Raw genomic sequence first — 27,327 nt, forward strand, 5'->3', positions numbered from 1 at the left:
TGCTGGGAAGTTGTGGTGACTGAATAAATCACAGCAATACGCTCTGGTAACTTGTGCCCCTTCACAAATACTTGGGCTACGTTTATGGACTTCGCTGTAAAATACCCAGCCCTCACCCGAAGGCCTCCAATCGCACGCTGGTTGCAGGACTGAGAGGCACCGTTCTGTTATCATAATGCACGGGGCAGCCTGCCCTCTGGGCTCGGAGCACCTCCCGGTCCTCCTTTCTAGAAGAAATTATTTGGAAATGTTTTCTGACTGTATTTGTTGATGTCTACAAGGCAGTGGCTGTTGTTTTTACCTGTTAAATGCTTAATAAAAAGTATTGTTGAACAAAAAAAAATACTCCCATTTCCAACTCTTATCTGGATTACTGCTCCCTACAGTCTAGTGCTCTAAATCACATCCTCACCTTGACTGACATCACAGCTGTGTCTGAACGCATCCACAATAGGATAATCTCTCAGAGTTTGAATAGTGCATGTTACCTGTAGGGGGCTGGATTCACTCCCAGCCCTGCATTATGCATATCTGGTCTGGAGAGATTATTGGAGTCTTTCTTCGGTCGACCACAAACTCTAATCCGAAGCATCAAGAGAACCTTGAAGGATGCCAGGCCTGCTGCAGTCCTTAACCAAGCTTCTCCCATAATGCAAAGCTCTGCCTCTCAACCAGGAGAAGCCTACCACTGTCTCTCCCTCCCTTGAGCCAGTGTAACAGCTGGTTCTTCATCCTGCTCTTCTTTTGACTTGTCTCTTTCTCTCATGGGAGCCGCAAATCTACTCTAGACCAAATAGTCTGCAGATGCTTTTATTGGACCCATCTTGAATATGGACACAAGCTGTCCTGCATTGAGACGCCATTGAGGGACTTTTTCTTCATGGCTCTGCTGCCACTTGTGGCCCCCCCCAAGCTGAGGTAGCCCAAGATAACTGAAGTCCTTGCCTCCTCATCATTGCAAGCAGACCCTTGCTTGGTTACCTGAACACTATTCGCCGCACCACCACTTGCATCTTCTCCCCTTTGCTAGCGTAGCAAGCAGAGGCCTCCGTTGAAAGTGATCCTAAAGTCCAGCTATAGGCATCTTCCGTAACCCTAAGCCCTGAAACAGAAACCAAAACTGCCACAAGCCGGACCCAAACCCACCTCTGACCTCTAGATCTTCTTCACTACAGCTATTGGCGTGAGAAGTCTTCCCCAAGTCTTCGGATTTATCAAGAGTCACGGGTCACCCTCACAGGAGTTTCCACTGTGTTTTTATATATAGTTTTTATCCCCCTCCCCATGACCTTCTAAAACTCTATAGGGAGCAGCCATCACTGGTCTTGTCTCTGGTGGTGGAACCTGGATATAGGGACTTTGGTGCCCACAATTGGTGGCTGCAACCCTTTTCCTCCGGACTCCTTTAGGTATACACTCACCACTGCATAGCACAGCACAATCATTCTGCCTATTGTCCTAGGTTAGCATACAGGAGAACCTTCATTTTCTTTTGACTTTGGCTGGACAACTGCTCCGGTACAAGTGTCACAAGTCTAGGCGGAGAGTACAGGGCAGAGGCTATCTCTTACTGTATGCAAGTAGATTAAGAGATTTTGGAGACAATGCTAGAATATAACAGATTAAAGGTACATACCAAGCTGTTAGTTGAAACAGGTATTCACAGGAACTGCAGGAGCAAGCTGTAAACAAAGACAGAGAAAAGGCAAAGACAAGCAAGTACGCTGGGTAACTTTGATCAGAAATAAGGTGTACAGGAATATGATAAGGGGTCTGCAGGGATTAAGGAAATCCCTTGGGATAGGTACCAGCAGATTACTCTAACAGTCCTACAGCAACGTCATGACTTTGGCGTGCCGAGGAAACTTGTACTCAGTGCAAGGATAAAACTGAAAGACGATATACTGAGGCAGGTACGACTTCAACGGACTAGGTGAAGGCAATGGAAGTCTTCCCTTATCTGATCTGAACGGAGACCAACCCAGGGTCACACTGTAAAACTGATTCAAGTGGAGACACCACAGTGGACCAAGATGTATACAAGTAGAAAGCAATGTTGAAAGAAATAACCAGGTACAGGACAGGATCGGATATCAGAAGTTGGAACAGGCAGGAAGCAAGGCAAGGAGCCCAGAGGAACAGGGCAGAAGGCAGAGGAGTGTGGCAAAGCTGCCAGGCAGGGAAGCGCAGAGGAACAGGGCGGAAGGAGTGCCGTGCGGTAGAGCAGTCAGGTGGGAGCCCAAAGGAGCAGGGCAGAAGGTACAGGTGGGTGCCCACAGGAGCAGGGCGGAAGGCTGCAGCAGACTGGAGAGGGAGCTGCAAGCATCACCAGCAACAGGAATCAGAAGGCCAAAAGAGGATTTCCAGAAAAGGTAAAAAAACTGGTTGGTAACAGGAGCACAAGCACAAACTCCCAGAGAAATCTGTCAAAGTGAGCTTATAAAGGCCCTCCCAGTCAGCAGGGTGGAGCTGACTGCAGACTCTGGCATCTGTGATCAATTAAGCTCAGCCCTGGCTTCAGTACCCTGCAGCAGTACCAGCAGTGGTTTCTAATCCAGTGCTCTCCAGCTCTCTGCAGCCTAGCCTGCAGTAGCTTGGAACAGGTGAATGCAATCGGGCCCTCTGCAGCTCTTTGTAGCTTGCTGCAAACAAATGTATTTAGTATGTCCTCCAGCCCTCTGCCTTTTGGACAGCATACATGTCCCAGAATGCATCTGCTGGTTTAACCAAAAAGATGGAATGGAACATGCAATTAGATAGGTAAATCAAGGAAATAAAGGCATAGAAGCATGTAGCGGTACTGGGTGGCAGACGAGTAGGATCGTGACAACAAGAGCTGGATTGATCGAATCAGTGATGGTAATTTTGTTAGTTTGCCATGGAATTAGGCCTGTAATTCATTTAACTACTGGTTTCCTTGCCACATTCAATTGTAATATTGTAATTCGTTATTTATAATGCGCTTAATACCCAGAGGTTTCTAAGCGCGGACCCGGAGATCGAACCTGTGCTGCTCCGCGTCGTCTTGTTTCCAAGACCAGCACGTTCACCCCAAGCTATCCTCCCGAGACAATGTAACAACATATTTTACTGAAGTTTCAACTGTTACATTATGCTCCAAAGCATTTAAAATGTGCCAAAAGCTACTATAGTGGTCTTCCGATGTTGGTCCCTTGAATGAGAAATTAGCATATTGTAACCAGACCGTAGTCTATGGAGGAAAAAAACAGAAAACTGGCAAAAAGTGGAAAGCCTCTTTATTTTCTATTTAAAAGTGCACATTGGGTGGTGACTCCTTTGGAAACCTTACTGTTTTTCCTGTATTTATATGTATAGTTATGGTTGTTGATAAACATGTATAGATGATGTGGGCCAGCTTTTACATGGTCCCATTTGTAAGTGATCTGTACCTGATACTGGTGTCTACCCCGACAAGAATGTCTAAGCCGCCCCTTCATGTTTACCAGTTGGAGCTTCTAACTTTTGCGGAAACCTAGCATGACCACTCGGGTTGGTCTTGCTAAACACCACACCATTGATGGTATACCCTCCTACCAGTATTCATACAGTTGCAACCTTACACCCTCCTCCCTTGGAGATTCAAAGTTTGTTCATCCATGCAGCACATTAAAATTTAAACCAGGCTGCAAAGGCACACAACTTATTTGTGACAGTTTTTATGTACTTGCCACTGATTCAGATGCATATGTAATCCACCCAGACCCCAGAGTTTTGTTACGGTAGTAAAGCAATTTTTTTTCAATGTGTTTCTTTATTGCATTATGGTTTCACAAATCATAAAACAGAAAAAATACAATAAATACTTTATAAATTGTCAATTATAAAATAATCCCATATTTAATCAAATTCTTCCTAAAATACTGGATGTAAAATGTAAAGCAGCCATGGTCAGTAAGATGTTGGTAACCAGTTTATTACAAACTTAATTTCGTTACATCCTTTCATTATTACACATCAATTAATTCCTTTTAAAATGCTACAAACTTGATTGACCTTGTAAAATACAAAATTCATCGAGACCTCTTAGTGCCCCATCAAATTATCTTAATCATTCCATCACTCGAGTTTACTTCACATGTTAATCCCTTTTTTGAGAGACTGATGGAAAGCTGATCCCTTACAAAAATGTTATCAGGCCACAAATCATCCTAAAATTAGTGCCCCCACATAGCCTTATCAACCATTTTTCTTCCCCAACCAGTGGGTGTCCCATCTGAAGTCACCGAAGCATGTGTTTCTCCAGTCTTTTAACCCTGTGCAGTCCATGACTAAATGTTTCAACGATGCAGCCTGTTTTTTTTTTACAGCATCGACACAGATTATCGCTGTCATACATTCCCATGTTACTATATCTCAGTATTTCCTTAGTTGGTAATAGGTTAGTGCAGAAAAAATTAATTTATCATGATGTCAACTGGGGAACTTTCCAATCATCCCACAATACCCTTTTTACAGAGTCTGGGTTTACTTTCAGTTCAGACACTCCCAAATTTGTTAGGATAGTTCCACATCCATTGCACCAGTCTAAACGTTCCGTCACTTTCTCGCCCCCCTTTCAAGTTTTCAAATTGAATTTTGCTGTCTTTGCAGATTATTTTCCTAAATAGTTATAGCGTTGACCATACCCCTCTCGCATACAATGGCACTAGCCCTAGCTTGTATCGGATGACTGCCATCGGGACACCGTTTGGAAACCCTATCACTCTTTGCCAGAAAATTCCCCCTAGTGTCTCCATGTCTTCCAGGGTACACCCAACAAAGCCTCTGCTCCATAGCAAATTATAGGGGTGGCTTTTTGTTGGTAAAACATTGTTAGCAGCATAATTGAGAACCTTCCAAATTTATTGTCGATCTTTCTCCCTTGTGCTGCCAGGTTTTTGGTCTTCAATTCACGTATTTACAGTACATATTATCGATCACTTTCATCACTAAGCTCAGAGATTTTTCAGTTTCTTTTATCGTTCCAGTAGATGCTAATTAAACCCAACAAGTGCTTCCCTCTGCCCTTCTTAGACCAATGATTGTTGATTGGATATAGGGGTTTAGTGAAAGCCCTTCCATAATCTCCAGGCCTATTCCATTTTTGATTATCGTGATTAGGCCAGCAATTGGGCGACCATTTGGTCCCTTTAGTGCTTTGTTTGTGCGTATACTGTAACGATCCATTATGGGGCTGTGCGTTAGCCAGGTTTCCTGTAGGCATAACATGTCATAATCCCTGTTTTCTATCTCCGCTGTATTAAATAAATGGGAGAAACCCCTTGTATTCCAGGTACCCATGACAATCTTATTGTCCTTGGTATGGCGTTAGCAGTTTTTTCTTCCCACCACCAAAGTGCTTGCCAACCAATCTAAAGATTTTTCCTCTTGTGCTTCAGGATTTTTATTTTTTTGTAGTCCAACTCCTTTTACCCCCCCCCCTGTTTGATCAATTGTTGTTTTTAATTGATCTGGTTGACACTTATCCAGTCGTTTTTCTCATACTCCAATGCACCCATGTCCTTTGGCCCTGTGCACCTTTCATGGTTTTCCCCCGTCTTGATCACTCACCTTCCCTTTTTCAGTGTGGGGTCTTAATAATTACTTTTCTTCAAGAACCTCTATCTTTTCCCCATTCATTGGGGCTACTGAGATGTCGAATCGTAACGGTATCGGACTAGGTGCAGCTTCGATGAGTAATTTTCTGATTATATTAGACTTAATGTGGAGACACACCAAGTTTTATTTACTTTCCTTGAGGAACTCTACGATTGAAATATCCTCATTCAATTTTTCTCAAATTTGGAATGTTATTTAAGAGCCTCATCACATTATTGCGGTTCAAAATCAATTGTCATATTACATTTTCTTTTTCTTTTTCCTTATGGCTGTCTTTTCGTTCTGTTTTTCTTTTTTTATCTCGGGCCACGTGAATTTGACAGCATTTCACCCATCACTTCACTGTTTGATTCCTGCTTCTTTTCCTATGTCTAGAGGTTTGTTTTTCATCCTGTTTTCTCACACTTTGTACGGTGGGCTATGTCTGCTAATGTTTTTTCTGCCAGGGTTTTAAAATTTGACTGCGCTCATTTATCACTTTTTTGGCGATCTTCATTTATAATGTGTCCTTCATTGCGTGTTGAAACTGCTCTTGGTAGGTTTGTGTTTTCTTTTTTTTTTTTAAATGGGCCACGACTTCAATGTCCTCATCATAAACTGCGATGTTCAATAATTCTGGGTTTATAGGACTTCTGGCTTCATTTCCATGCTCTAGATCCTGTGATATTCTTGCTGGCACGGGTGCTCCTCTCTCGTCTACTTGATTTTGCTCTTTGATCTTTTTTGAGTTATTCTCCTCCGCACTCATTGGGTTTTCTTTCATGTTTCTTAGAAATGTTCTTGACCCATTTGTTTTCATTGGCTTGTTAAGTGTTTCATTCCTACTCTTCTTTATTTGCAGGGCCTTATTTTCTCGGGCTAATTGCTTTTTGTTCTGTGGCGGGCCAAAGATCACAAAGTCAACTTTGTTGTCTGGCCTTGTTTTTGTCAATTCCCTTGGTTTCCTCCTCGGAATCACTGACCTCCTCTTCCCCTCCTCACTTGAAGTACTGGTGTCAAAGCTGGACCTGACTAGGTGTCTTCTTGACCAATAGTCTTTTTTTTTTTTTTTTTTTAAATATATTTTTATGGAGATCGGGCTACCGCGAGCGGAAGCCACAGTGGCTACCTATTACATTGCATCTCCTGAGATGAGGGAGGGAGGGAGAGAGGGAGACAAAAAAAAGCAAGGAGCCAGGGAAAGAGAAGGGAAGCCGAGCGGATGTGAGCAAAGCACTCTGAGAAACCAGCGAGAAGAGGGAGTCCAAAGAGCAGACAAGAGAGAAAGCGCTACACCGGCGCGATACAGAGAAGCTGCTGGCGAACGGCCAGAAAGAAAGGCTCAAAAAGAACAGGGCGTTCTGTGGTGGAACAAAACACTAGCTTAACGTACCACAGCAAAGGGAAAAGCACACTGCGGTTGCAACGCGCCGGCTGCTGGGAGAGGATGGATTAAGAACCTCCCGGCGGATGCCATGTTGGAGGACATCTAGACCGTGAAATGAGTGCACAGGGAAAATTTAGTGGAACCATTTAATGGCTACCAGCCTTCCATTGATACCAGAGGCGCACAGACCGGGGGCATGACAGTTTTCCCCGTTCCCATTGGGGATCTATTTCTTCATCACCTTCTACCAGCAGTACTTCTGGTCTTTCGTCCACATAGGTTTTTTCCTGGTCTCCACTGGGATTTTGGGTCGTTGACCTCGCTACACATTCATCACACTCTTTATCACGTTCCCCCGTCGTCTGCCAGCGATCAAATATCACCCCCTCGGTTGGCCAACTTCTTGTCTTTGTCCTTCTAGATTTGACATTTTACTTGTCTTCCGGGCTACGTTAGGGTCCTTAAAATCTTCATCTTTATTGTCTGCCCGTCTGCGCCATTCATTAGGCTGGATTTTTATCTCCAGTCCATCCTTTAGATTTTTAAACGCCTTCCCTAAGATGTGATTTTCTTAGAGACCCTCAGTGAGTTCAAGTATTGTTGGTCTCTTATGTCACTTTTCTTTCTGGTATTCTCCGCTTTTGCTGTCACATAGGCTTCTAGGTATATAAGTTTAGAATGTATCGTAGCAATCATCATGGCAGCTTGATCCCTAAAACTCTAATGTATGGTTTCATATAACTTTAGGAAGGGGGAGAGTGCAATCGTTCATGGCGACATTAAAATTGCTTGGGCATCCGCTTCAGATTTTTACATTTTTTTTTCCCTGACTTCGATTGAAACTTGGTTGCTTGTGTGACTCTCGCTGTTTCGGTGTGAGGTGTTCTTTCTCACCTTCAGAGTCCGACAATTCTGAAGTCCCCTTCTGTGTAGCTCATTCTTCTCCCCAATTTGATTCGTTCTTGTTGTGCCACTTGGCCGGGTAGTGTAGTTAGGATTGTTTCTAGGGGTCTTTCTAATTCCTTACTAAGTTTTGTAGCCTAGTACTCCAGCAGTTGATTACATGCTGCTAGGACCGAGATTCCCTTTTTCTGTGGTTCGCTTGATGTAATCTTCCTTATGTCCCCTCCCCAGATACTTTTCATATCAATGGCGATTTTTTTTTTTCTTTTTTTTTTTTTTTAACGGATCTTCTTTTAATTTTTCTGCCATTGCCCCAGTAGCTGGAATTCGATCCAGGATATTGTCATGATTTGTAGCTGAAATGTCAGTTCTGCATCGAATAGCCTGCTCCTAGACGGCCCTTTTATTCATTGCCAAAAGAGGTATCTGCAGTGCATGGTGGGGGTTGGGGGGCATTTCTCCTGTGCAGTTGGCATAATTTGCCACTGCTGTCATCCTCTTAAATACTTCTGTTCTGATTTCTGGCTCTTTGCTGTTTGGGAGAAACTGCCCACTCCTTATGTGTCCCTTCACTATTTGGAATCAAATCCACCTCCTCAATTAGTCCACCTCTCTTTGCACTCTGACCCCTCTTCTACCTCAATGTCTGTTTCCTGTTCTACTGAGGGTGGCTTAACCTATCTCCACCCCAAGCTACAGTCCTTCAATCTAGCTACTTGTGGTAATGCCAAGTTTATTAACCTCACTGATCTTCCGTCAGACCGGAGTTGTTGGTAATGTAGGTAGTGCCCCTGCTCCTTCATATGCTTGACATTCGAGATCTGTGCCACCCTTCCCCTTTGCCTGGTCCATACCAGGGGTCATCTAGTACTCCCTGGCTTTCAATTGCACACACTTGGGGAGGGGTGAGGGTCAGTTCAGGCCACTGCTGTGACACTTGGGCTGTGGGGGGGCCAACTTTAAAAGTTTGGGTGTGACATGTGAACGCTCTCGGGAATTTGGAGTACACATACCTGGCTCAGGCATTCGTCCTTTAACTGGCTCTGTTGTTCTTGGAGAGGTAGTAAGTGACGCACTCGCCAGGAATTATATCGCCTTGCGTCTCGTCCGCTGTAGCACCTGAGCTGCTCCTTGCTCTATTGTTGAATAGTATTGCAGGGATTGACTTGTGCATGAAGGCAGACATCTGTGGGGGTGATAATACGTTTAATGGAGGGAGGCAGAGCGTGAGTTTCCCTGTTTACCCAAAGCTCTTCAGCTCACAAGCTTCACAGGAAACACAGTAAACGCACTCTGCGACGCTCCACGTCGGTTATGGTGTTTTTACTGCTGATGGCAATGGAAATGAAAGTCAGACTCTCCAGTCTTCAGATCCAGAATCTCCACACGGTAAACCCACTTGCCACACTCGTGTTCTATTCCAAAAATGTTAGTCTACAAAATTGATTCACATTTTACAAAGCGCTGAAGAAAAAAAAATGCCTTGTATTGGCTGGAGTATAGGGCATGCCACAAATTGGTGCCCAAGAATCTTCACATAACTGGCAGTTTATAAAATCTACACAGTTATTCCTAGGCATTTTCAATCTTCAAACCCAGTACTTCATTCGCGGGGAGAAGGTTGAAAATGAATCTCATAAATTTAACTCTCAATTTCTGGAAGGCAATTTCAAACAAATATTTTGAGATAAGTGTATAGGCACGTGTACACGGAAGTGCAGGTTTTAATTCACAAGTAGGAGCACTATGTATCCTAAGCCTACAGCTCCCTCTAGCGGTGACAACAGGTGAAGCTATGCAAATTGGATCACTGTATATCCTAAGGAAACGGCTCCCTCTAGCAGAGCATTCTGTTTGCGCAGCCTCTACTGTGCATGCCGGCATCGGACAAACCTACATCTGGCTTTTTTTTATTGTTTGATATGATTCAAACACTGTTCACCGTGAGTGGAATATGTACATAGATTATATTTCACCGTGAGTGGAATATATACGTAGATGGTCCATCCAATCCATTGTCCATAATTTCTTTTTTACAGCTGTTCGAGTGGAGACTAAATCGGTTGCAACTATGTTGAATAATACTAGAAGGCTTTTTGCTTACATAGACCCAGTTATTTAAGGCTGCACCAATTCCGCAACAGGTCATTTACTACAACCATCAGAGAATGTGCAGAGGGATGCAATATTTTACCATATAGCAAGAGTCTTTTCCCTTCAACTAGAGATTGTCCTAGTTCATAGCATATTATTGAAATCGGCATACTGTTTGGTAGATTTAAACATCCTCTCCAAAGTTAGCCTTCTGTAAGAGACCGGTCTATTGTGCCCCTTAAAGTAAACATGGTACTGTTTTACCTTCTTATAAAATTAAATTACAGGTAACCTCGAGAAACTACCATATTTTGGATCTATTTTCTTCAATTGAGCTGAACAAGCCACAATACCTGGGTTAAGATCTTACTAAAGATGATGGTGCACATTTTTTGTTTTGAATGAAGAGACTAAATATTTACAACTATCAACCACCTCCAGCTGATTATTAATAGACAATTGAAATGTAATTTGTTTAGATTTAGAAGGGTTAATTATCAAGACCATAGACTTGTAGACCACAGACTTTGGGAAGGTCATGAAATAGTTTAAAAGGCATTGAAGGCCTATGGCAGTTCTATCCAGAAGTACGATCATCTGCATAGGCCGGATATTGGATGGAATAAGAGCTTAAATCAGCGGGAAGCCTTTTGATACTTAAAGCAGTGCCCAGGTCCGAAATGTTTAAGCTGAAAAGAGGGCGCCAATAAACAGCCACTGTCAGAGACCACAATGAGTAGGCATCTGGTCCGTTAGGATGCCCTCCCTATCCAAGAGTACCTGAACTTTACTGTTGGTATGGAGGTGGGTGCCTAAGAATGTTCTCAAGAGACTTGGGACAAGGCCAGTTCATTAGCTTGTCCCATAATCGGCATGATTTACCCTGTTGAAGACTATCGCAAGGTCTATGAAAGTGAGCTATACAGAATGGTGTTAAAGATGAGCTTGCTTTTGAAGTACGTCTAAAGCCTGACTGATAGTGTCGTAGATCACAGCTTCCACAGACTATTTCAAGTCCTTCAGCTACAAAGATCTTAATCAAGCATCTAAAAGTGCTATGGGCCGATTGTGGGGGGGGCGGGGGGGGGGGAGGGTCCTCCCTATCACCCTTCTTGTAGATTGAAACAACGTGGGACGATTTCCAGGTCGTCGGGGGTGGATTGCATTAAAAAAAAAAGGTAAACAATTTGTACAAAATGGAAGCCCAATGCTTAAGATTTCCTTTGAGCGTGGCATTCGAAAATCCATCTGGTCCTGGAGCGCTAGAATTCGCTTTGGTGGTCAGGTGGACAATATCTTGATTGTCGAAATCCAAATGCTATAAAGAGTTCTTTAATGAGGCCCAAAGGCAATGTGAAAGGCTGGGGCAAAATGTCTTTCAAGAAGACTGTGAAACGGGTTTAGTTTGGTTAGATGTCCGCAAATTATTTTCATTATTCACCAGAAAGCTAAATTTTCAAAGAACCAATATAGATTTTTTAAACATTTTTTATTTCAGTTTATAAACATTTTCTTACAGTTGTTTTTATTCTAACATTGGATTTGTAGAGAATGTTGCTTCTTTTGGGTTACTTTTCACAGAGTAGGTGTAAACGTATAAATAAGATGAAGATGGCATTGGAGCTTTGTGGGTGTTAAAAGTGCCAGAGCTGACTGTTTGCTGATAGGCTCTTGTCAATGCCTTTTTTCACACATGAGAAAAACAAAATTAAATATTATGCATGAATCACAGTGGTTGGTCCACATCTAGTGAATATTGTGAAGGCTTCATGAAATAAGACCCAGACAACAGATTCACCTTTCGAAGAAAAGCTTTATTTTCTTTGTCAGGATGGAGTAAGGCCTAACATGCGTTATGCTAAGGTGGGATTTTCCTTCCAAAAAAAAAAAACTAAGGCTAGTCAGTAAATTCTGTGTCCAAAACGTATGCCTGCCCTCACAACTAAATCTACACAATGTGTAGGGATGTCGGCAACAACGTAAATCGTGTTCGAAAGAAAGGTTCTGAGCTTCCAACTTTTTGGCTTCCTCTCTGCTTCACCAAGTTCAAAAATAGTTCCACAAAGATAACTGGGTTCCCTTCCACATGGGTCCCACACAGTTCAACACCTTATTTATTTCCAATGGGCCACTCGGTCTAGGCGCATTTGTCGGACCACACGGTCCACCCATCACAGGGCACACAACCGATAGCTGTGCTTTGCTTGGCGCTTGTGAAGTAGGGGTTACTCTGTCTAGGTGCAGTTGTTGGACCACCCGGTCCACCTGTCACAGGTAACGTAACCAATGACTCTGTGCACTGTGCTGTATTCTTTAGGCTTTGGCCCACACAGGTTTCATCCTCTCTCAACCTGTAGGCCTGTGGACTCTTGTATCTGGAATGAACATTTAGTGTAGATTCTTCTTCGCAGTCTTTTGGCTCAGACACAACAGGTATTCCATACAGTTCACTCTGTGAGTGTTTAATCCTTCTCACCCCCTTGCTTTTCACTTAATTCAGAAATGCTCTTACTAGTTCATCACTGGCTCTGCTTTGCCTTAACTTAGTTCATAAATTCACAATATATTCTTCAGTTTGTGTGGTTTTCAATAATGCTTTCTGCATCTTTCAAAATTACTTCATTGGGTTTTGTAACCATGTTCATTGTATCTTTCAATTCGGTATTCAATAATGTTTATCTTTCAAAAGTATTTCATTTGCTTTGTAACTTGCTTGTTATTCCCCATTCATCTCATTTGCCCTTTCATAGCATGGGTAATCAAATTCAGTTCGCTCAGTATTCAAATACCTTGACTTCCAAGCCCCGGAGCACCCCGATAAGAGTGTTTGTTTCTGTTCTCACACTCACCAGTAAGCGTTCGCTCCTCCGGGCTTCTCGCTTCACTTCCCGTGTTTTGTTTTCCTTTGTAATTCCCAGCCAGCCGCGCTCGCTCTGTCAATTTGCAGCCTGCTCTTCCACAGCGGGAGCTGCTGAGAGAGCACCTGGGAGCCTTCAGTGCCCCACATCCTCTGTCATGGGCACCTGGTGGGAGGGAAGGCAGGAGTCTGTACACGCTCATGGCCAGTCTTGGCCCCAGCATCTTTTGTTTGCTCCTGCTCAACACGGCTCTCCTCCAGCAGTTCCTCTCCAGCCCACTCCTGATCCAAACATTGCGATCCTCACCAGCTCCTTCTCGCTCTCCTTATACCATCTCAGCTATCCACTTTTATACACCTGTGGCTTGTTAACAGGCTGCAGGTGTAAGCCCGCTGCATTAATTGCCTGACCTTAGTGAAACATGTTGGTGAAACATGCCTGTCTGTTGTATTGGAACTCCTCCATAGTCCTCTTCCTCGTCCCAGTACCAACGTGGTGTAAAGGCAGGGAAATGTGCATAACTCTTAGTAGTTTCCTCCCGTCCCATTCTTAAGGAAAAAGGACAGTGGTACATTTTGTTCATAGTTAAGAGTCAAGGACTGACAATGGCCTACAAAGGCAGGGGGAATGTTGGAATCACTCTGGCTAGATAAAGGGGGGATACCATGTCTTACCAAAAGACACCCTCTCCCCACTCCCCAAGTTCCCTCCATCTATGTGATCCTCCCTTGCATATCCACCACCAGGGTTGGGATCGAAGAGCAATGGCCAATCCCTGCGCACCTGATAGGATTCAGGGGAGTAGAAGTGAGGATGCACTTGGGTTCTTCACAATGTGCAACAGAGACAATTGGCATACTCCCTCTGTGTTCAACTGTAAAATGTAAGACCATTCAGAGTGGCACATTGTGTCTCAACACAACTCTTCGATCTCCAATTGCAGGCACATCTTGTATTCCTTTGTGACTTTTTTTTTTTGTAATTAATTTGTGCACGGTTTCTAGGTGGGCCGAGATGACCCTGGCAATGCAATTCCTTGAAAATCGTTTGATCTTCTCTGACCAGAAATGGTGCGGACTTGTTCGGCAGCTAATTGCGTCAACCGTCATACTCCAACCAGCAAGCGGAGAGGTATCACATTTCACAGGTAAAGGAGTGTCCAGGGATCAGGGTGCAACTAGACTGGCACAGGGGTGGGGTGCATGCTTGTATGGAGCATGCCTTCTGTGACTTTTATAATGTGTTCAGTAAGTGTGCTTTGAATCTTTATTGACATTTGTAAAGGATGTTGTATTTTAGTTGGCCATCACTGTCTGCCCTCACCTGTCTGGTTGTCCTCCCCTTCACCACCTCATGTACTAGGTGCACATTATTGGATGGATCACCTGCACTTATGTCTGTACTTTTCAGGTTCCCGAAAGAAGCAATCCGACGAGAGTTGTGGGTATCGGCTGTGACGCAATCCCATTCTACTGCCGACACTAGTTGGACACCCTCTATCCACAGCTCTCTATGCTCACAGCATTTTGTGGACCAGGATTTTGACCGAACAGGGCAGACCGTACGCCTAAGGGAGTCTGCTGTGCCATCTTTGTTTGCATCAGTTAAACCCTCCAAGGTACACTATTCCTTATTTTAAAAGGTGTCAACATATACAAGTCCTGTTACATGTTGATGATGTTTTTACTACAGTGTGTACTATATCAAAGGCAGCTTTCCTTCCTGTAAGCATTATGCTACCTTTTATGTGACCCGAGCGGCCGAGCCGTCACTTGACTTGCTGAGACCGGACCTTCCACCCTGTGGACAGCTTAGCTCTATAATTAATTACAATGGGGCTCGTTCCGAGTACACCAGTAAAATGGCAGTAATACCATTCTTGGAGAGGCACAGATCCACCCTACTGATGAGGTCCAACCAGACCGAAACACGTGTCTGGGGTTTCTGTTGGTACTGTTGTTCAGAAGAGAATTGCCTAGCATTTCTGTGCTGGACTGCCCCAGGGCAGGACAAAGACTGATATGTTTGGGATATTTCTTCTCTGTGAAAGATAGTGAGCTAAAGTCTCTCATAACCAGGACTAATGTCTGGCAGAGGGACTCCCAGGACCCCCCTTGTTAATTTGCAGTAATACCAGCGTGCCAGTATTACTGTTACCGGCAGGGCGATGGTATTGCCCAAATTGACCTTTTACAATTGACCTAATTATAGTGGTCCTAATTGACCTTTATATTATTTTAGTTATTTTATATATGTATTGGGTTGGTTTTGGATTATAAATAATAGATTGGGTGGGGGGTTGCAGGGGGTTTTGGATTGGGTGGGGAGTTGCGAGGGGTTTCCTCCCCCGCATATGTCCTAATTGACCTTCTAAATTAGGTCCATTCTCCCGAGGTCAATTGTGAAAAGGTCAATTAGTATACAAACTGGGCGATTGCCAGAATTACAACAGCAATCTGACGGTATTACCGACACATGTGCCAGCAATACAGATACTGTCATTCAAACTGCTGGTAATACCAGCACCTGTATTAACGGTGGTGGGAATAGCATCACCGCCGGAACGGAAAGACCGGAAGCAGCCGTTTTTAAAACCCATTCCACCCTTAATCCCCCAGTTCCTGTTGCCATCCAGTCCCAAAGTGCTGCCAAAACATGTCCCAGGTACCAGATCTCCGGCTTTGCAAGCCTACAATTTCAGAAGCATAGTTCACTGCATATTCAGATGCTGTGGTACAGCATTCTGACAAATGGTTTGGGAGTAAGCACAGGAAGACCAGTGTGCAGAGGAAAAGTGCCCTATGGGCAGAAGTCATGGCAAGGGTAACGGCTGTGGGAACTGTCCCCCACAGAACCAGTGATTGCCATAAAAGGTGGGCTGACCTGAAAGCAAGGGTCCATAGCCTCATTGTGAAGCACAGGAGGCAGTGCGCCACCACCTGAGGCATGGTGGATCCCCTCCACCTCATGCCCTGGAAGAGACTGCCAGCAGCATCCTGCACTGATAAGTCCTTCATAACGCGCCTGTACACACGTGTTTCTAGGCGCGTCAAGCCAAGGGAGGACAGGACAAACGCTCTTACTAGGCCTTGTGTCATTTTGATTGTGCAAGAACGAGAAGTGCAAGGGAGAGGGGAGGGGAAAACAGACAGCAATGCTCTGAGTAAGTGCAGCCAGGGCAGCGCGGGTCTGGGTTGTGCAAGGAGAACAAGGGACTGTAGGGTTACAGTTACATCCCCTAAGTAAGTGGTAGCCCCGGAGGATGTGCAAGGGTGACTGATCGAGGAAAGAGCCTGGTACCCATTGAGACTGAGGGTAGCCAAGCAACTAGTCGGTACAGCAGAGGTGATGGCCATAAGTATAACTGCCTGTACATCTAGTCCCCAATTAAATGCATCCACCAGCATAGATGCACAGAATGGGCACGAGAAACGGTTTGACATATGGCAGGCACAGTGAACGTACCAATGCACTTGCAATGTAGTTGAAACGTGCATGCATGCACATGGACACAAAAAGCCCCCATGTGTGCCAAGATCATCCATGTCAGAAAGTGACGCCGCACCACACCCACAACAAAAACCCAGCTTGGCAGGCCAACTGGCAATGTGCACAGGCATGCACTGTGTACACACTCAGCAGGCACCGCCAGCACATAAATGCAGGAGCACCCATCGGAGCAATAGCACCCAAGCAATACACATGAAATGTAGAACGCAATGTAGGGACACAATGTTGCATGAGTGTATTGCAAGGCTACAGACATGTCTGCCAGATGACTAACCGCATGTCATTACATTTCCAACCGGAACACAGTTCAGACAGTGAAGAGGTGGGACCCTCGACTGCAGCCACATCAACTGCCCCCATCCCTGCACAGGCCAAACCACTCGCCAGCAGGATCAAGCAGCAGCACATGGCTGCCGGGCCACCACCAGCACCAACTCCACCACCACCTACTGTTAGAATGTTTTTCTAAACTCTGCTGGGTGATCAGATGTTTAGGAGGCCACCCTTGTTAGTGAAACAGGGAACACTTCTGGGAAGATAGCCAGACCAATTCACGGTAGCTTGGAGAGCCGTCAAGGCTAAGCCACAGTAGCAGTGGGGGTGATCTTAGGTCTTTGAGCACGCACAGTAAGACACCAAGAATTACACTTAAATTGTATATTTTTATATTCTACTGTCTATTAGGCCCAGGAATAAACACAAGTGAATAACGAAAAGCACAGTAACATTGCCACTCATACACACTTTGTAAAATATATACAGTCACTTTGGTCAATGCGTTAAAGTGCGGAATCCTGCCAAAGCGTATAAGGGAAAAGGGCAGGCAAAATGTATTGCATTGGCAGACTTCAGAGATGGATAACTCTAAAGTTCAGCCTTACGATGTGTGGAGCCATGTGCTCGTGCTCAATGTTCGATGCACGCGCAAGAGCGCTCTGTCGTGCTTAAAGTCACAAAGTACTATTTCTAAGGAGCTGGCAAAGTGTGAGAGGATTCTGAAGCCTCAAAACAGGTTCCAGGAGTCTGGGAGGATCTGCTGCGATGAACACCGCTATTACCAACTTTTAGAGGACTTTAGAAGGCGGTGGCCACCCAAGCCAAAGCGAGGACCAAAAGGGATCTTCTGTGCATACAATACAATAGATGAACAAGGGGCCACTGGTAAGTGGTTTCAGTACTCCCTGCCCTTAGCTCGGTTTGGGTCCAAACTTGGAAGCTCTGGAGAGGGTCGCCAGAGGTATGATTTCCTGCCCTTGATTCGGCTTCAAAGTGCATAGGCGCTGCAGATGCAGATGCAGATGCGGGTCTGGTTTATATCAGGAGCTGTATCTTTCGTCTCAGTTGAATAAAACGCTGATGCAGCTGGTCTCTGGGTACAAGAAGGGACCCAGGAAAACCGCTTTCAGCGACTGCCGCACCCTAACGCAGCTAGGACGATGGAATTTGGCAAGAAGGTGCTTTCCAGTGCCAACTAGGATTCCCGTAAAGGTCGAGGAAAAACTCAGGACAACGCTCCCCTACACAGGTGCCAAGGTTCAAGCTGGACAGTCCATTGGATGGCCCAGGGACACCTCTGAACAGGCTCTTCTGCAGGGCAACCAGGAGACTTCAAGAGTGATTGGTCCCACCAGTCTAAGGGGTTGAAGCGCCTTCACAGGTCTTCGGAGGTCGAGCGCAAAGCAGGGCTCTACTGGGACAACAGCGGGCTAAGGGTGCCAACCTCTGCTCGACTGTTCTGAATACTTGACTCCATCTACATGTCGATTCGGACCTGTTGCTGATCTGGGGGTCTGCATTCAGGACCCCTCCTCATATCAACAAGTCTGCTGAGTGCTAGCACGCAACTGGCCAATGAGGAGATCTACCCCACTCATGCACGCTAGCAGTGGTCCATGTTGCTTCATTATATTATCTCCAGGAATTGTAAGTTCCCACCTCTCCTGGTGTAAGAACTGTCTCACTCCAAGCAAGCAATAACACTTATTTGTTAGTATAATTGTCGCAATGTCCTGACTTCCGAAAGAAATAAACTATTCCCACTCTTCCTGGGTTAAGACTATAGTTCGCCTTTGATAGAAACAACAAATGCCTTTGTCAGGATAACAGTTACAGCTTCTGGTTTGAAAAGGAAATCAACTGTTCCAACTCTTCCTGGAGTAAAAACAGGTTTCACCTTTGTAGAATGTTAGGGAGAATTCTCTGTTTAGGCTGAATTTCCTAACCTAGTGAGTCCCCCAGCAGCTTTGCTGGATTTTTGGGGTTTATTTTTTTCTGCTGCCAAGAGTGAGACTCTTTTACCCTCACTCTTGGACATGATTTGAGTGTGTTTCTTTGAATCTAGAAGTGTTTAATGGTCTATTGGGTCTTTTCTGAACAGAACCAGTACAAACCATCATTGTGGACATACTGGCTGGGGCAATTCGATTGCCCCAGGGTCTGTTAGTCGAGGGGGCACGTCTCCGTCCCCCCTGATCGAGTTTGGGCTGGTGGCAGTGGATACTACTTTTTATATTCAACCGCGAATATTTTCCTATGGGATTTCCCATTGTTTTAGGCTACTATCTTTATTTAATTATTTACGGTAGCCTCGAACATACCGCCGGTTTATTTAATTAATATTAATTCTCCGGTTGGTATTTTTTGCCAAAACTTGATTCTAAAATGGCGTTTGTGCTCTCTTCTGTGACTCCAACCTAAGTAGAGCCCTTTGTTCCACTTTTTGGCGGGCTTCTCCACAGAAGCCCTCCAAAGTGGTGCCACTCTGTCTGGGGTACTTAGGAGGGGTGGAGGGGAATTAAGGCACCCTGGACTGAGTTGCCTAGGCAGCTCAAGTCGCACTCCATCCTGATTGGCCCAAGTGGTGAGCCGGCCGGCTCACCACTTAGCATGTTTGAGTGACAGCTAGGCTGAGTGAATGGGGGTTTGCTGCATAAAAGCAGGGCTTTGGGACTGGAACTTCAGAAGTCGCTACAGGACCTAAGAATCCGACGAGGGAGAAGCTGAGCCGACCTGCCACGACACCACCACCGGTGGAGCCCTGCTGGACCGCCTCACCACTTTTCCCAACGACAGAGGAGATCTCCCGCCGGAGAGTCTTCTTCCTTTGACTGGTGGGGATAACCAGTTTCACCGTCTTTTCGCTTTCCCGACGTACCTCATGGCCGCCTTGCCCGTGCCAAGCACCCCGGCAACCAGGATACCACGTTTTACCACGACCGCAAAACCAAGGTACCACCTTTAACCGGAAAACTCCGCGGCTAGTTTCTTCCCTGGTAGTGCAACGACCTTAATCTTTCCTCCAAGTCGAGATCTTCTCTTCCCCCTGGACGACGACGCAACTTGCACCCACTGCCAGGAACAACTGCCCCCGCTGGAGGATCCTTCCCACTTAAGGTACCGTGTCCCGCCTGGCTTCCCTTGCTACCGACTGTACGGGGTAGATTTAGCCCCCGGCTTTCGAACCTGGGTTAGCCTGGGACACCTTGGCTAAACTTTTCTAAGCCTCTCTAAACTCTTGTTGAACCCTATGCAAGACTTTCTAAGCCTAGTGTAACTGTGTGAACTTGGGCACATTTGTGCTCTGCTCCCTCTACGAGTGGGCCCAGCCTTTGGACTTTGGCTCACCAGTGACTTTTTGCTCTCTGCCTTGCTAACAGTGTTCCTGGATCATAGAGTGGTGTACCTCTTCATCTTCTGTCTTTTTCCCTCCCTTTCTCACAAACTTATTAGAGTGCAGTCTAGTTAAGTGCTCACCTCTGTATGAAAATAAGTGGTGTTTTACTGTGATTTATCTAATAAGGAAAAAGGGGTGTATATATCATAATAGTAACTGTGTTTAGAATATTTTACAATAAGAGTGCTGGAGTGTTTCAACTGTGTGTTTTTTAATAAATAATTATATACTTTGATACCAAAGCTCTGGTCAGTGTTTGCTTGTATTATTGTATCTGAGTGCCTATTGAGTATACTTTGCATATTGCCTAACTCTTCTTGAGGGAAGTCTGACTGCTCAGCCACAGCTACCAGGTAAATCTGGGTGGTACAGACTGCTACCAAGTGGGTTTACTGCCAACACCTGTAGTCTTAAATCTTTTGCAGTGTTCCCTAAGGGAACTGCACAGGTTTCTGCCTAACATAGAAACACCAAATGTCTTAGTTAGGATGGTTTACTCTAATTTTAGCTCCAAAAAGAATTGTACTTTTCGGGAGCACTCAAGAGCCCGAGAAAGATGGCTGGAGGGTGATGGTGCTCTGGTGTGGATGAGCTTTGACACCGGGATTTGTTTTTTTAAATCTTGTTTTTATTAATGTTTGCAAGATTTTCATAAGGAAAAAACCAACCAACTTCCTGCGTGTGAATCGGTTTGCTCCCTGCATGTGAATCGGTTTGCTAAACACAGAGCTGGTGGTTGATCTTTCTTCGGCAGGCTCCCTCCTGTGGAATAGCCTTCCTCTCCCTCTGCGTCTTGAGCAGGAGGTTCCATAAATTCTGAAAGCCTCAAGACCATTCTCTTTACCTCTTCCTTCTCCTCCTTTCTTCCCTGTTAATCATACAGTAGCTTGACTGATTTGCAGGGCCCTTATGGATCCCCAGGGCCCTGAACCCCCTCCCCCCCATCTCTCATCCCAGAAGCTGTCTATTTACTGCACTTACTTAGGCTCACCCTCCCCATGGCAGGTTTTTTTCTTACTAGCACTTCACCCCAAGCACTTCTCCGTAAGCACCACAGCACCTATCCCTTACCCCCACCCCTCTGCACTTAGACATTCTGAATACTCACAAGGCATAGTAGGTACGTCTCCCCTCCCAGTTATTCTCATTATTTGTTTGTACTATTAATTCAATTATTTATCTTTGTTGTAATTCATTTTCTGCCTTCTCCTTTCCCCACCCTGTTGGCCTGTGGGGGGCTTCGAAACTGTTGTTGCTAATTGTATAAGCGCCTAACAAATGACCAATACATAAAGAAAAAGGGCACTTATAAGCATCCCCCCCACCCCTGTTCCCACGCCTGATCGTGTTCAACATTGGCTTGCATGGGTATTAGCCCCTGAGGAAAGTTCAGTCCTCTACATTATATCCAGGAGCTTCACATTTTAAGGGCACCATTGTTGCATGTGATCACTTTGAAGATAGTCTGACCCTTCCCCAATCTTGACGGATTTTATCCCTTATCCCTTGCAGCCCATAGGTCACCCATTCCAATGCAATTATCCCACAAGTGTTTTTGTAACCATTCAATATTTGTTGGTGGTGCCTTCTGCTTCCATTTCCTCGCAAGTACCAACCAGGCTGCTATCAAAAGGATCATGAAAGCTTTATGCTGTGCTTACGTTGGGAGTTGAGATTACAGATCTGATGGGCCACATAACCATTCCCTTTGGGAGTAGGATTGGGATCCGCTAGTCATTTGTTGTATCTGGCCACTCATCTCCCCCCCAGAACGGTTTCAACACGGGACAGTCCCAACACACATGTCTCTGTCTCTGTTAGGGAGAATTTTCATTTTTGTGCCAATTCCCTTTAACCTTAGAGACCCCCAGCTCTTTTGCTGGACTCAGGGATTTTTAATTTGTACTCCTGAGTGGGACCTTTTTCTCACTCACTCATGTGTTTTCCTGACTATGATTTCCTATGTTGCTTACTATTTTTATGGAGTCTAGTAAACTCTATAGGCATCTGCCTTTGCGTTGTGGCACACAGCACCTTTTTTACAGTGCCACTGAGAAATTCCTTGGACTTCTCTAAATGTTTAACTATATTTTCTCAGGTGAACTGCAAGAATGGTAATATGACCCCCGTCTTACTTACCTTCTATTTTGAGTCCAGCACTCACTACCCTATGTGGTATCCTAGGGGTTACATAGTAACTCCTTTAACCCATTCCTCATGTAACCTAGTGACCTGTATCTGCAGGCTGCTATCTCAGCTGCAGTGCTGCACCAAAGGGGGACAGTGTTCACAAAATGGCCGCTGCCTTCTTTTATCGCCATTTCTTGTTGGTTAGTTTCTTCTGGGCTTTTACTGTTTGCATCAGGTTTGAGTCCTTTTTGTATTTTGGCTTTGGCGTGCTTCAGCCCTGAAGCCCACCCATGCTCCAGTGTCTAGAAAGGCAGGAAGTGAGGGAGGGAACCACCCTGCTTTGTGATTGACGGCCTAGTGCTGTGAATGAATGGGTACTTGCATAAAAAGCAAGGTTTTTGGAACTAAGAGCAGAGTCGACTCCTGGAGGACAACATCCAAAGCGGAAGACGCCACCAGCACCCTCCTGGACCGCGAAATGCCTGGGGAAGCCCTGCAGCTGTGCTGACCCGGTTTTTGAATCGACAGGGAAGACCTGTAAAGGATGGCTTCCTCCCTTAGGCTGGTGGGACCAACTAGCCTTGCGTCAAACTCTTATTTTGGCGCAATCCCCGACTTGCTGCGACTTTCCAAAGCTGCAGAAGCCCAATATCTGGGGTACCTCGACCATCTGTGAGTGCATTGTCTTCCGAAGTCCGAATCCGGCCAGATCTTCGTGGGCATCCAGAGGCCCCTAGAGAAGCAAGTGATATGCTTCCAGAGTCCCCTCACCAGAGTCCAGAACCGAGGGATGCAGGAAATCCTAACCAGAGCTTTTGGTTCTTCTTTGGCGCTGAGAACAATGCACCAAAACCACAAAGAGCCGCTGAATCGACGGAAATCCATTGCTGCCGAGACCCTCTCTTGTGTGCTGCTGCAGGAGCCCGCCAGACGTCCTCCCTCTTGTCAAGAAACAAGAACAAGGGTCTGCAGCCTTGCATCCTTCTGGAACAACGTATTCATTTCAAAGGTACTGTGGGGGTTGGGGATATACTATCCTTTTGCCATTTGGGGTGCTTCCAACCTTTGGGAGAGCAATTTCTTTTTTTTTCAACCCTACACCAAGTTGACCTCAATTTACCTGCACTGATATTACAGCTTGTGCTTTCTAAAGGTGACTCCTCTTGAGTTGCTGTGATTTCTCTTTTGACTATTTAAGAACATTGTTCTAAGAAGAAGAGCATCAGAACTATGACTTTGGCTGTCCTAGCTCCCTAAAGGCCTCCTTCTGAACCTATTGGCTTTGGCAGTGTTTGTTCCCTTAAAGGTTTTAAATGTTGAACACTTTAATGCTGGGATAATTGACTGCCTGCATCCCTTTGGGACAATCTAACTGTTCATATAACTGATCAGTCTGTTCTGATCTAACCCTAACCTTTCCTTCCTTAAACTCAATACTGCAAAGGTGTTAACAATATACATGTTAAACTGACCAACTGACGTCACCTCTGGGTGCCGAAACATGTGAAACATATGAATGAATTACTCACCTGCTTTATTGTTCACTTTCTGACTTGAATCCTCACTTGGTGTTAATGTTACAACTAATTGCTGCTTTTGAACGAATGCTTTAAATATTTTTGTGTATACATAATTCATTTATTATAACTTTGTGTTTACCTGGATACTTGTATTTACTGATTTTAATTGTACAGCTCTACAATTCACATTACCCCTCTTAAGATACACCTGGCTAGTCAGTCACACTACCAACTTGTGTAGTACAGGCCTGTATTAAAAGGTGGGTTACCTAATACCAAGAGATGTCTTGCGTAGTCCCACACCAGTTGGACTGCACTAATTCTTAACGGTCTCCAATCACCTTTCCCTGAGTAGCCCCTCCAGCATTCCTGCACTATTCCCGGAAACATTTAATACATTCTTTAGGGAATGTAGTGCCATTGCACCGTGACCTTGTACCAGGACTCTCTAAATTGTATAGATCTAGTGATTTTGGGTATATTGTCCCAAAGGTTTTCTCAAAAAGCTCTTCTCCCATCGTTACATGTAAGGCCAAGTATGGTCCGCCACCTCCTCTTGTAGGATAGAATACAATTGAGATACTAGTTGCTTCACCCCTGTATGTGTTATAATGAATTTCTCAAAACGTGTGAGATCCCTGTGTGCTTCCTTTTTTTTTATCTCTGGTTGTTTCAACCAGTGCCTCAGCTGATTATAATCCATCCGGTCTCATTCCATCAGGGCAAGTTGCTTTTTGCATTCCTCAAAGGCTATGACATCCCCTTCTAACATCATGTCGCCCACTTTCTTGCAACCTGCCGACCTCCTTCTCTTAAAGGAACCCTGGAAAATTGCAGGTTCCCAAACATAGGGGTGAATGCGGAGGGACGGGTGGTCAAGTGCCCTTGCTTAAGGAAACGGTCCAATATCGCATGTCACCGACAATACCCGACTGAGTCCCACATTCCGGGGCCTAGCATGTTTTTCTAACCATAGGAGTCCCTCTAGGGAGGTGGCGCCACTGCTCGGTCCATCCTTACCCATGGCTTTGTCACCTTGTTCGTGAGCCATTCACGCATCACCCGCAGTTGAGCTGCTTCATAATATTTTGAGAAATTCGGAAGGCCCAGATACCCTTTCTGCCTAGGGCCATCAACAGCGCTAAGGCCAGCCTCAGCCGCTTAGTCTGCCAGATGTATTGCGATGTAACTTGGTTGAGTGCCTTTTTAAAAAAAAAAAAAAAATGAGCGCGGGACCTCTATGGGAAGTGTCTGAAAGTGATATAATAGTCGGAGCATGGTCATGTGCTGTTTGTCATAATTCTCATGAAATCCTCTTTGGGTCTTTTTGTTTAACCAGGCTCGCCCCTGATCATTTGCTATATAACCAGCCATGTGCCACCCCTTTGGTGGCCACTAACAGGACACCCAGAACGCAATGTACCCCTGAGATGGGTGGTCCCAGCGTCTCCTCCACTGAACAGAACTGAGCTGGTTGGTAGATCGTAATTGGGAGGACACACAAAACACCATCTGCCTCTCTGGGCTCATCTGCCCCACAGTTGGTTGTGTTCTATGTTGTTGGTTCTTTTTCGTGACCAGATCATTGTACCCCCTGCAGGGGCCTTGGTATGTATGGGGAACGGTGGGGGTCCTCGGATCCTCCCCGACCAGCTCCAAGCATGGGCTATCTTTGTTCGGTATTGGGACACAGTGTTCGATTGGTTATTTATGGTTTGGGGTGTTAGTTGTTATAGGGCACGGCCCTCTATATGTATCTCCATTGACACCAAGGATGTGGATTAAGGGAAGTGATCTAGACATTGAACCCAGGGAGTGTGCCCCCTCATCCCCTCGACGCCATTATGACCGTTCTTTATAACACTTCAATATTCAAGGGCTCGGCCACCCAATTAAAAGGAAGCAAATTCTTAACTACATGAGAGATATATACGTGGGGATGTTATTTTTCTGCAGTAAACCCACCTTAATGCGGCAGAATCTTAAGAAGTTGGGCAGAGGATGGGTTGGGGTAGCGGTGCACTCTGCATGTCAGGAAAAGAGGTGTCTATTTTAATTCATAAGCGGGTTCCCTTCCAGGTTCTCAATGCACTGGTGGATGGGGAGGCAGATATATACTGGTACAGGGCCGCATACAACCACTCCTTACCCTTCTTAATATCTATGCACCCACAGTCGATATACCGCCCTTCTTCACAGAGTGTGCATGTTACATGGGAGCTATGACATTGATTGGGGGGGGGGCTTTAAAGTGGCCTTGGCTCTAGCTCTGGACCGACAGAGCTCTTCCACAACCTCACAAACTGGCCCATGGAAACTAGCCACCCTTCAATCCCTTCTTGTAGAGCTTAGACTTAAAGATACCTGACTTATCCCCCAAGAACAGCAAAGAGATTACACCTTCTTTTCAAATAGGCACGGCAGCTACTTCAGCCTGGATTATTGGTTCCTCTCCTCTAACACTACTTATCTCGTTTGTGAGTGCGACATATTGCCCTCAACTCTCTCGGACCATGTACCGGTGCTTCTGGTAATCGACCTACCAAAAGCCCCACACAAGAGACCGCTGTGGCGTCTTAATTTAAGGGCCCTAGGATACCACGACTTCTGTGAACACATAGGGGGATACGGATAGGTTTTGGCAAACTAATTAACAAATGTATCCTCGGAATACTCCGCACTGAGCTGCTGGGATGCATACAAGGCTTTCATACGAGGACAGTGTATCTCGAGATGGTCTCCTAAGCTTAAAACACTAGGGGGAGTGGAAGAACAATTGAGGACGGACATACTGGCCACTGAAAAACATTGTAAATGTACACACGATCCTCAAGCATGCACAAAACTCATTGGGCTCAGATCCGACCTGAAATGAGTGACCTCTTCCCGCGCCCAGAAGTCTTTCACTAGCTGGTCACAATCATATCACTGCGAGGGAGATAGACCCCTGCATCTCATGGCGCTTGTCCAGCGTAACAAGCAGGTTGCACAGATTGACTTCATTCGGGACCAAGGCGGGAACACATTTGTGGGGGATGAGCATATCCATGTGCGGTTTGCTCTATTTTATGGCACATTGTACATGAAACCAGCCCCTATTGACCCTTCTGGCTACAACTAAGCTGCCTAAATTGGAATTTTCCCAAGCTGAGGGTCTTGCCACCCCAATCGCTGCATCATAAATAATCCATGCAATTTCTATTGGTGGTTAAACCCACTGACCCTAGTGGGCTTCACATTTACTTTTATAAGGCACTTACTGACCGCCTTGCACCCACTCTTGAGTCGGAGTACGCGGGCGCTGAGGCCAACGGCCACTTACCACGCTCTATGCTGGCTGACAACATTATGGTATTTCACAAGAAAGGACGCTACCCGGGGGAAAGTGGGTCCTATCGCCCCATCTCCCTGATCAACGCTGATGCGAAAATCCTGGCAAAATGCCTGGCGCAGCGCCTTGAGGAACTTATCCCACTCCTCATCCATAGAGACCAAACTGGTTTTATTCACGGCAAGCATTCCGCTGACCATGTCCGGCGGCTGCTACATGGTTTTGCAGGTGGGGCAGATGCCGAAGAGGAGATCTTAACACTTGACGCCGAGAAGGCATTCAACAAGGTCCAATAGGACTTTTTGTTCCAAGTGCTAGACACC

At 45.4% G+C, this 27,327-nt stretch overlaps 1 protein-coding gene across 5 annotated transcripts in view; it reads left to right on the top strand.

Annotated features, from left to right (window-relative positions):
• THAP7 (THAP domain containing 7) overlaps positions 1-27,327 on the top strand; it is a 357,684-nt gene that overhangs the window by 65,738 nt on the left and 264,619 nt on the right. For all 5 annotated transcript variants that reach the window (XM_069638992.1, XM_069638995.1, XM_069638993.1 and 2 more), the window contains exons 2-3: positions 13,845-13,987; positions 14,251-14,458. In XM_069638992.1, coding sequence (XP_069495093.1) covers positions 13,908-13,987; positions 14,251-14,458 — 288 coding nt within the window. In that variant the 5' untranslated portion in view covers positions 13,845-13,907. The remainder of the gene's footprint in view (positions 1-13,844; positions 13,988-14,250; positions 14,459-27,327) is intronic.

Source organism: Ambystoma mexicanum, chromosome 1q, assembly GCF_040938575.1.
Source record: "Ambystoma mexicanum isolate Mex_15411 chromosome 1q, UKY_AmexF1_1, whole genome shotgun sequence".
In the NCBI taxonomy this organism is placed as follows: domain Eukaryota; kingdom Metazoa; phylum Chordata; class Amphibia; order Caudata; family Ambystomatidae; genus Ambystoma; species Ambystoma mexicanum.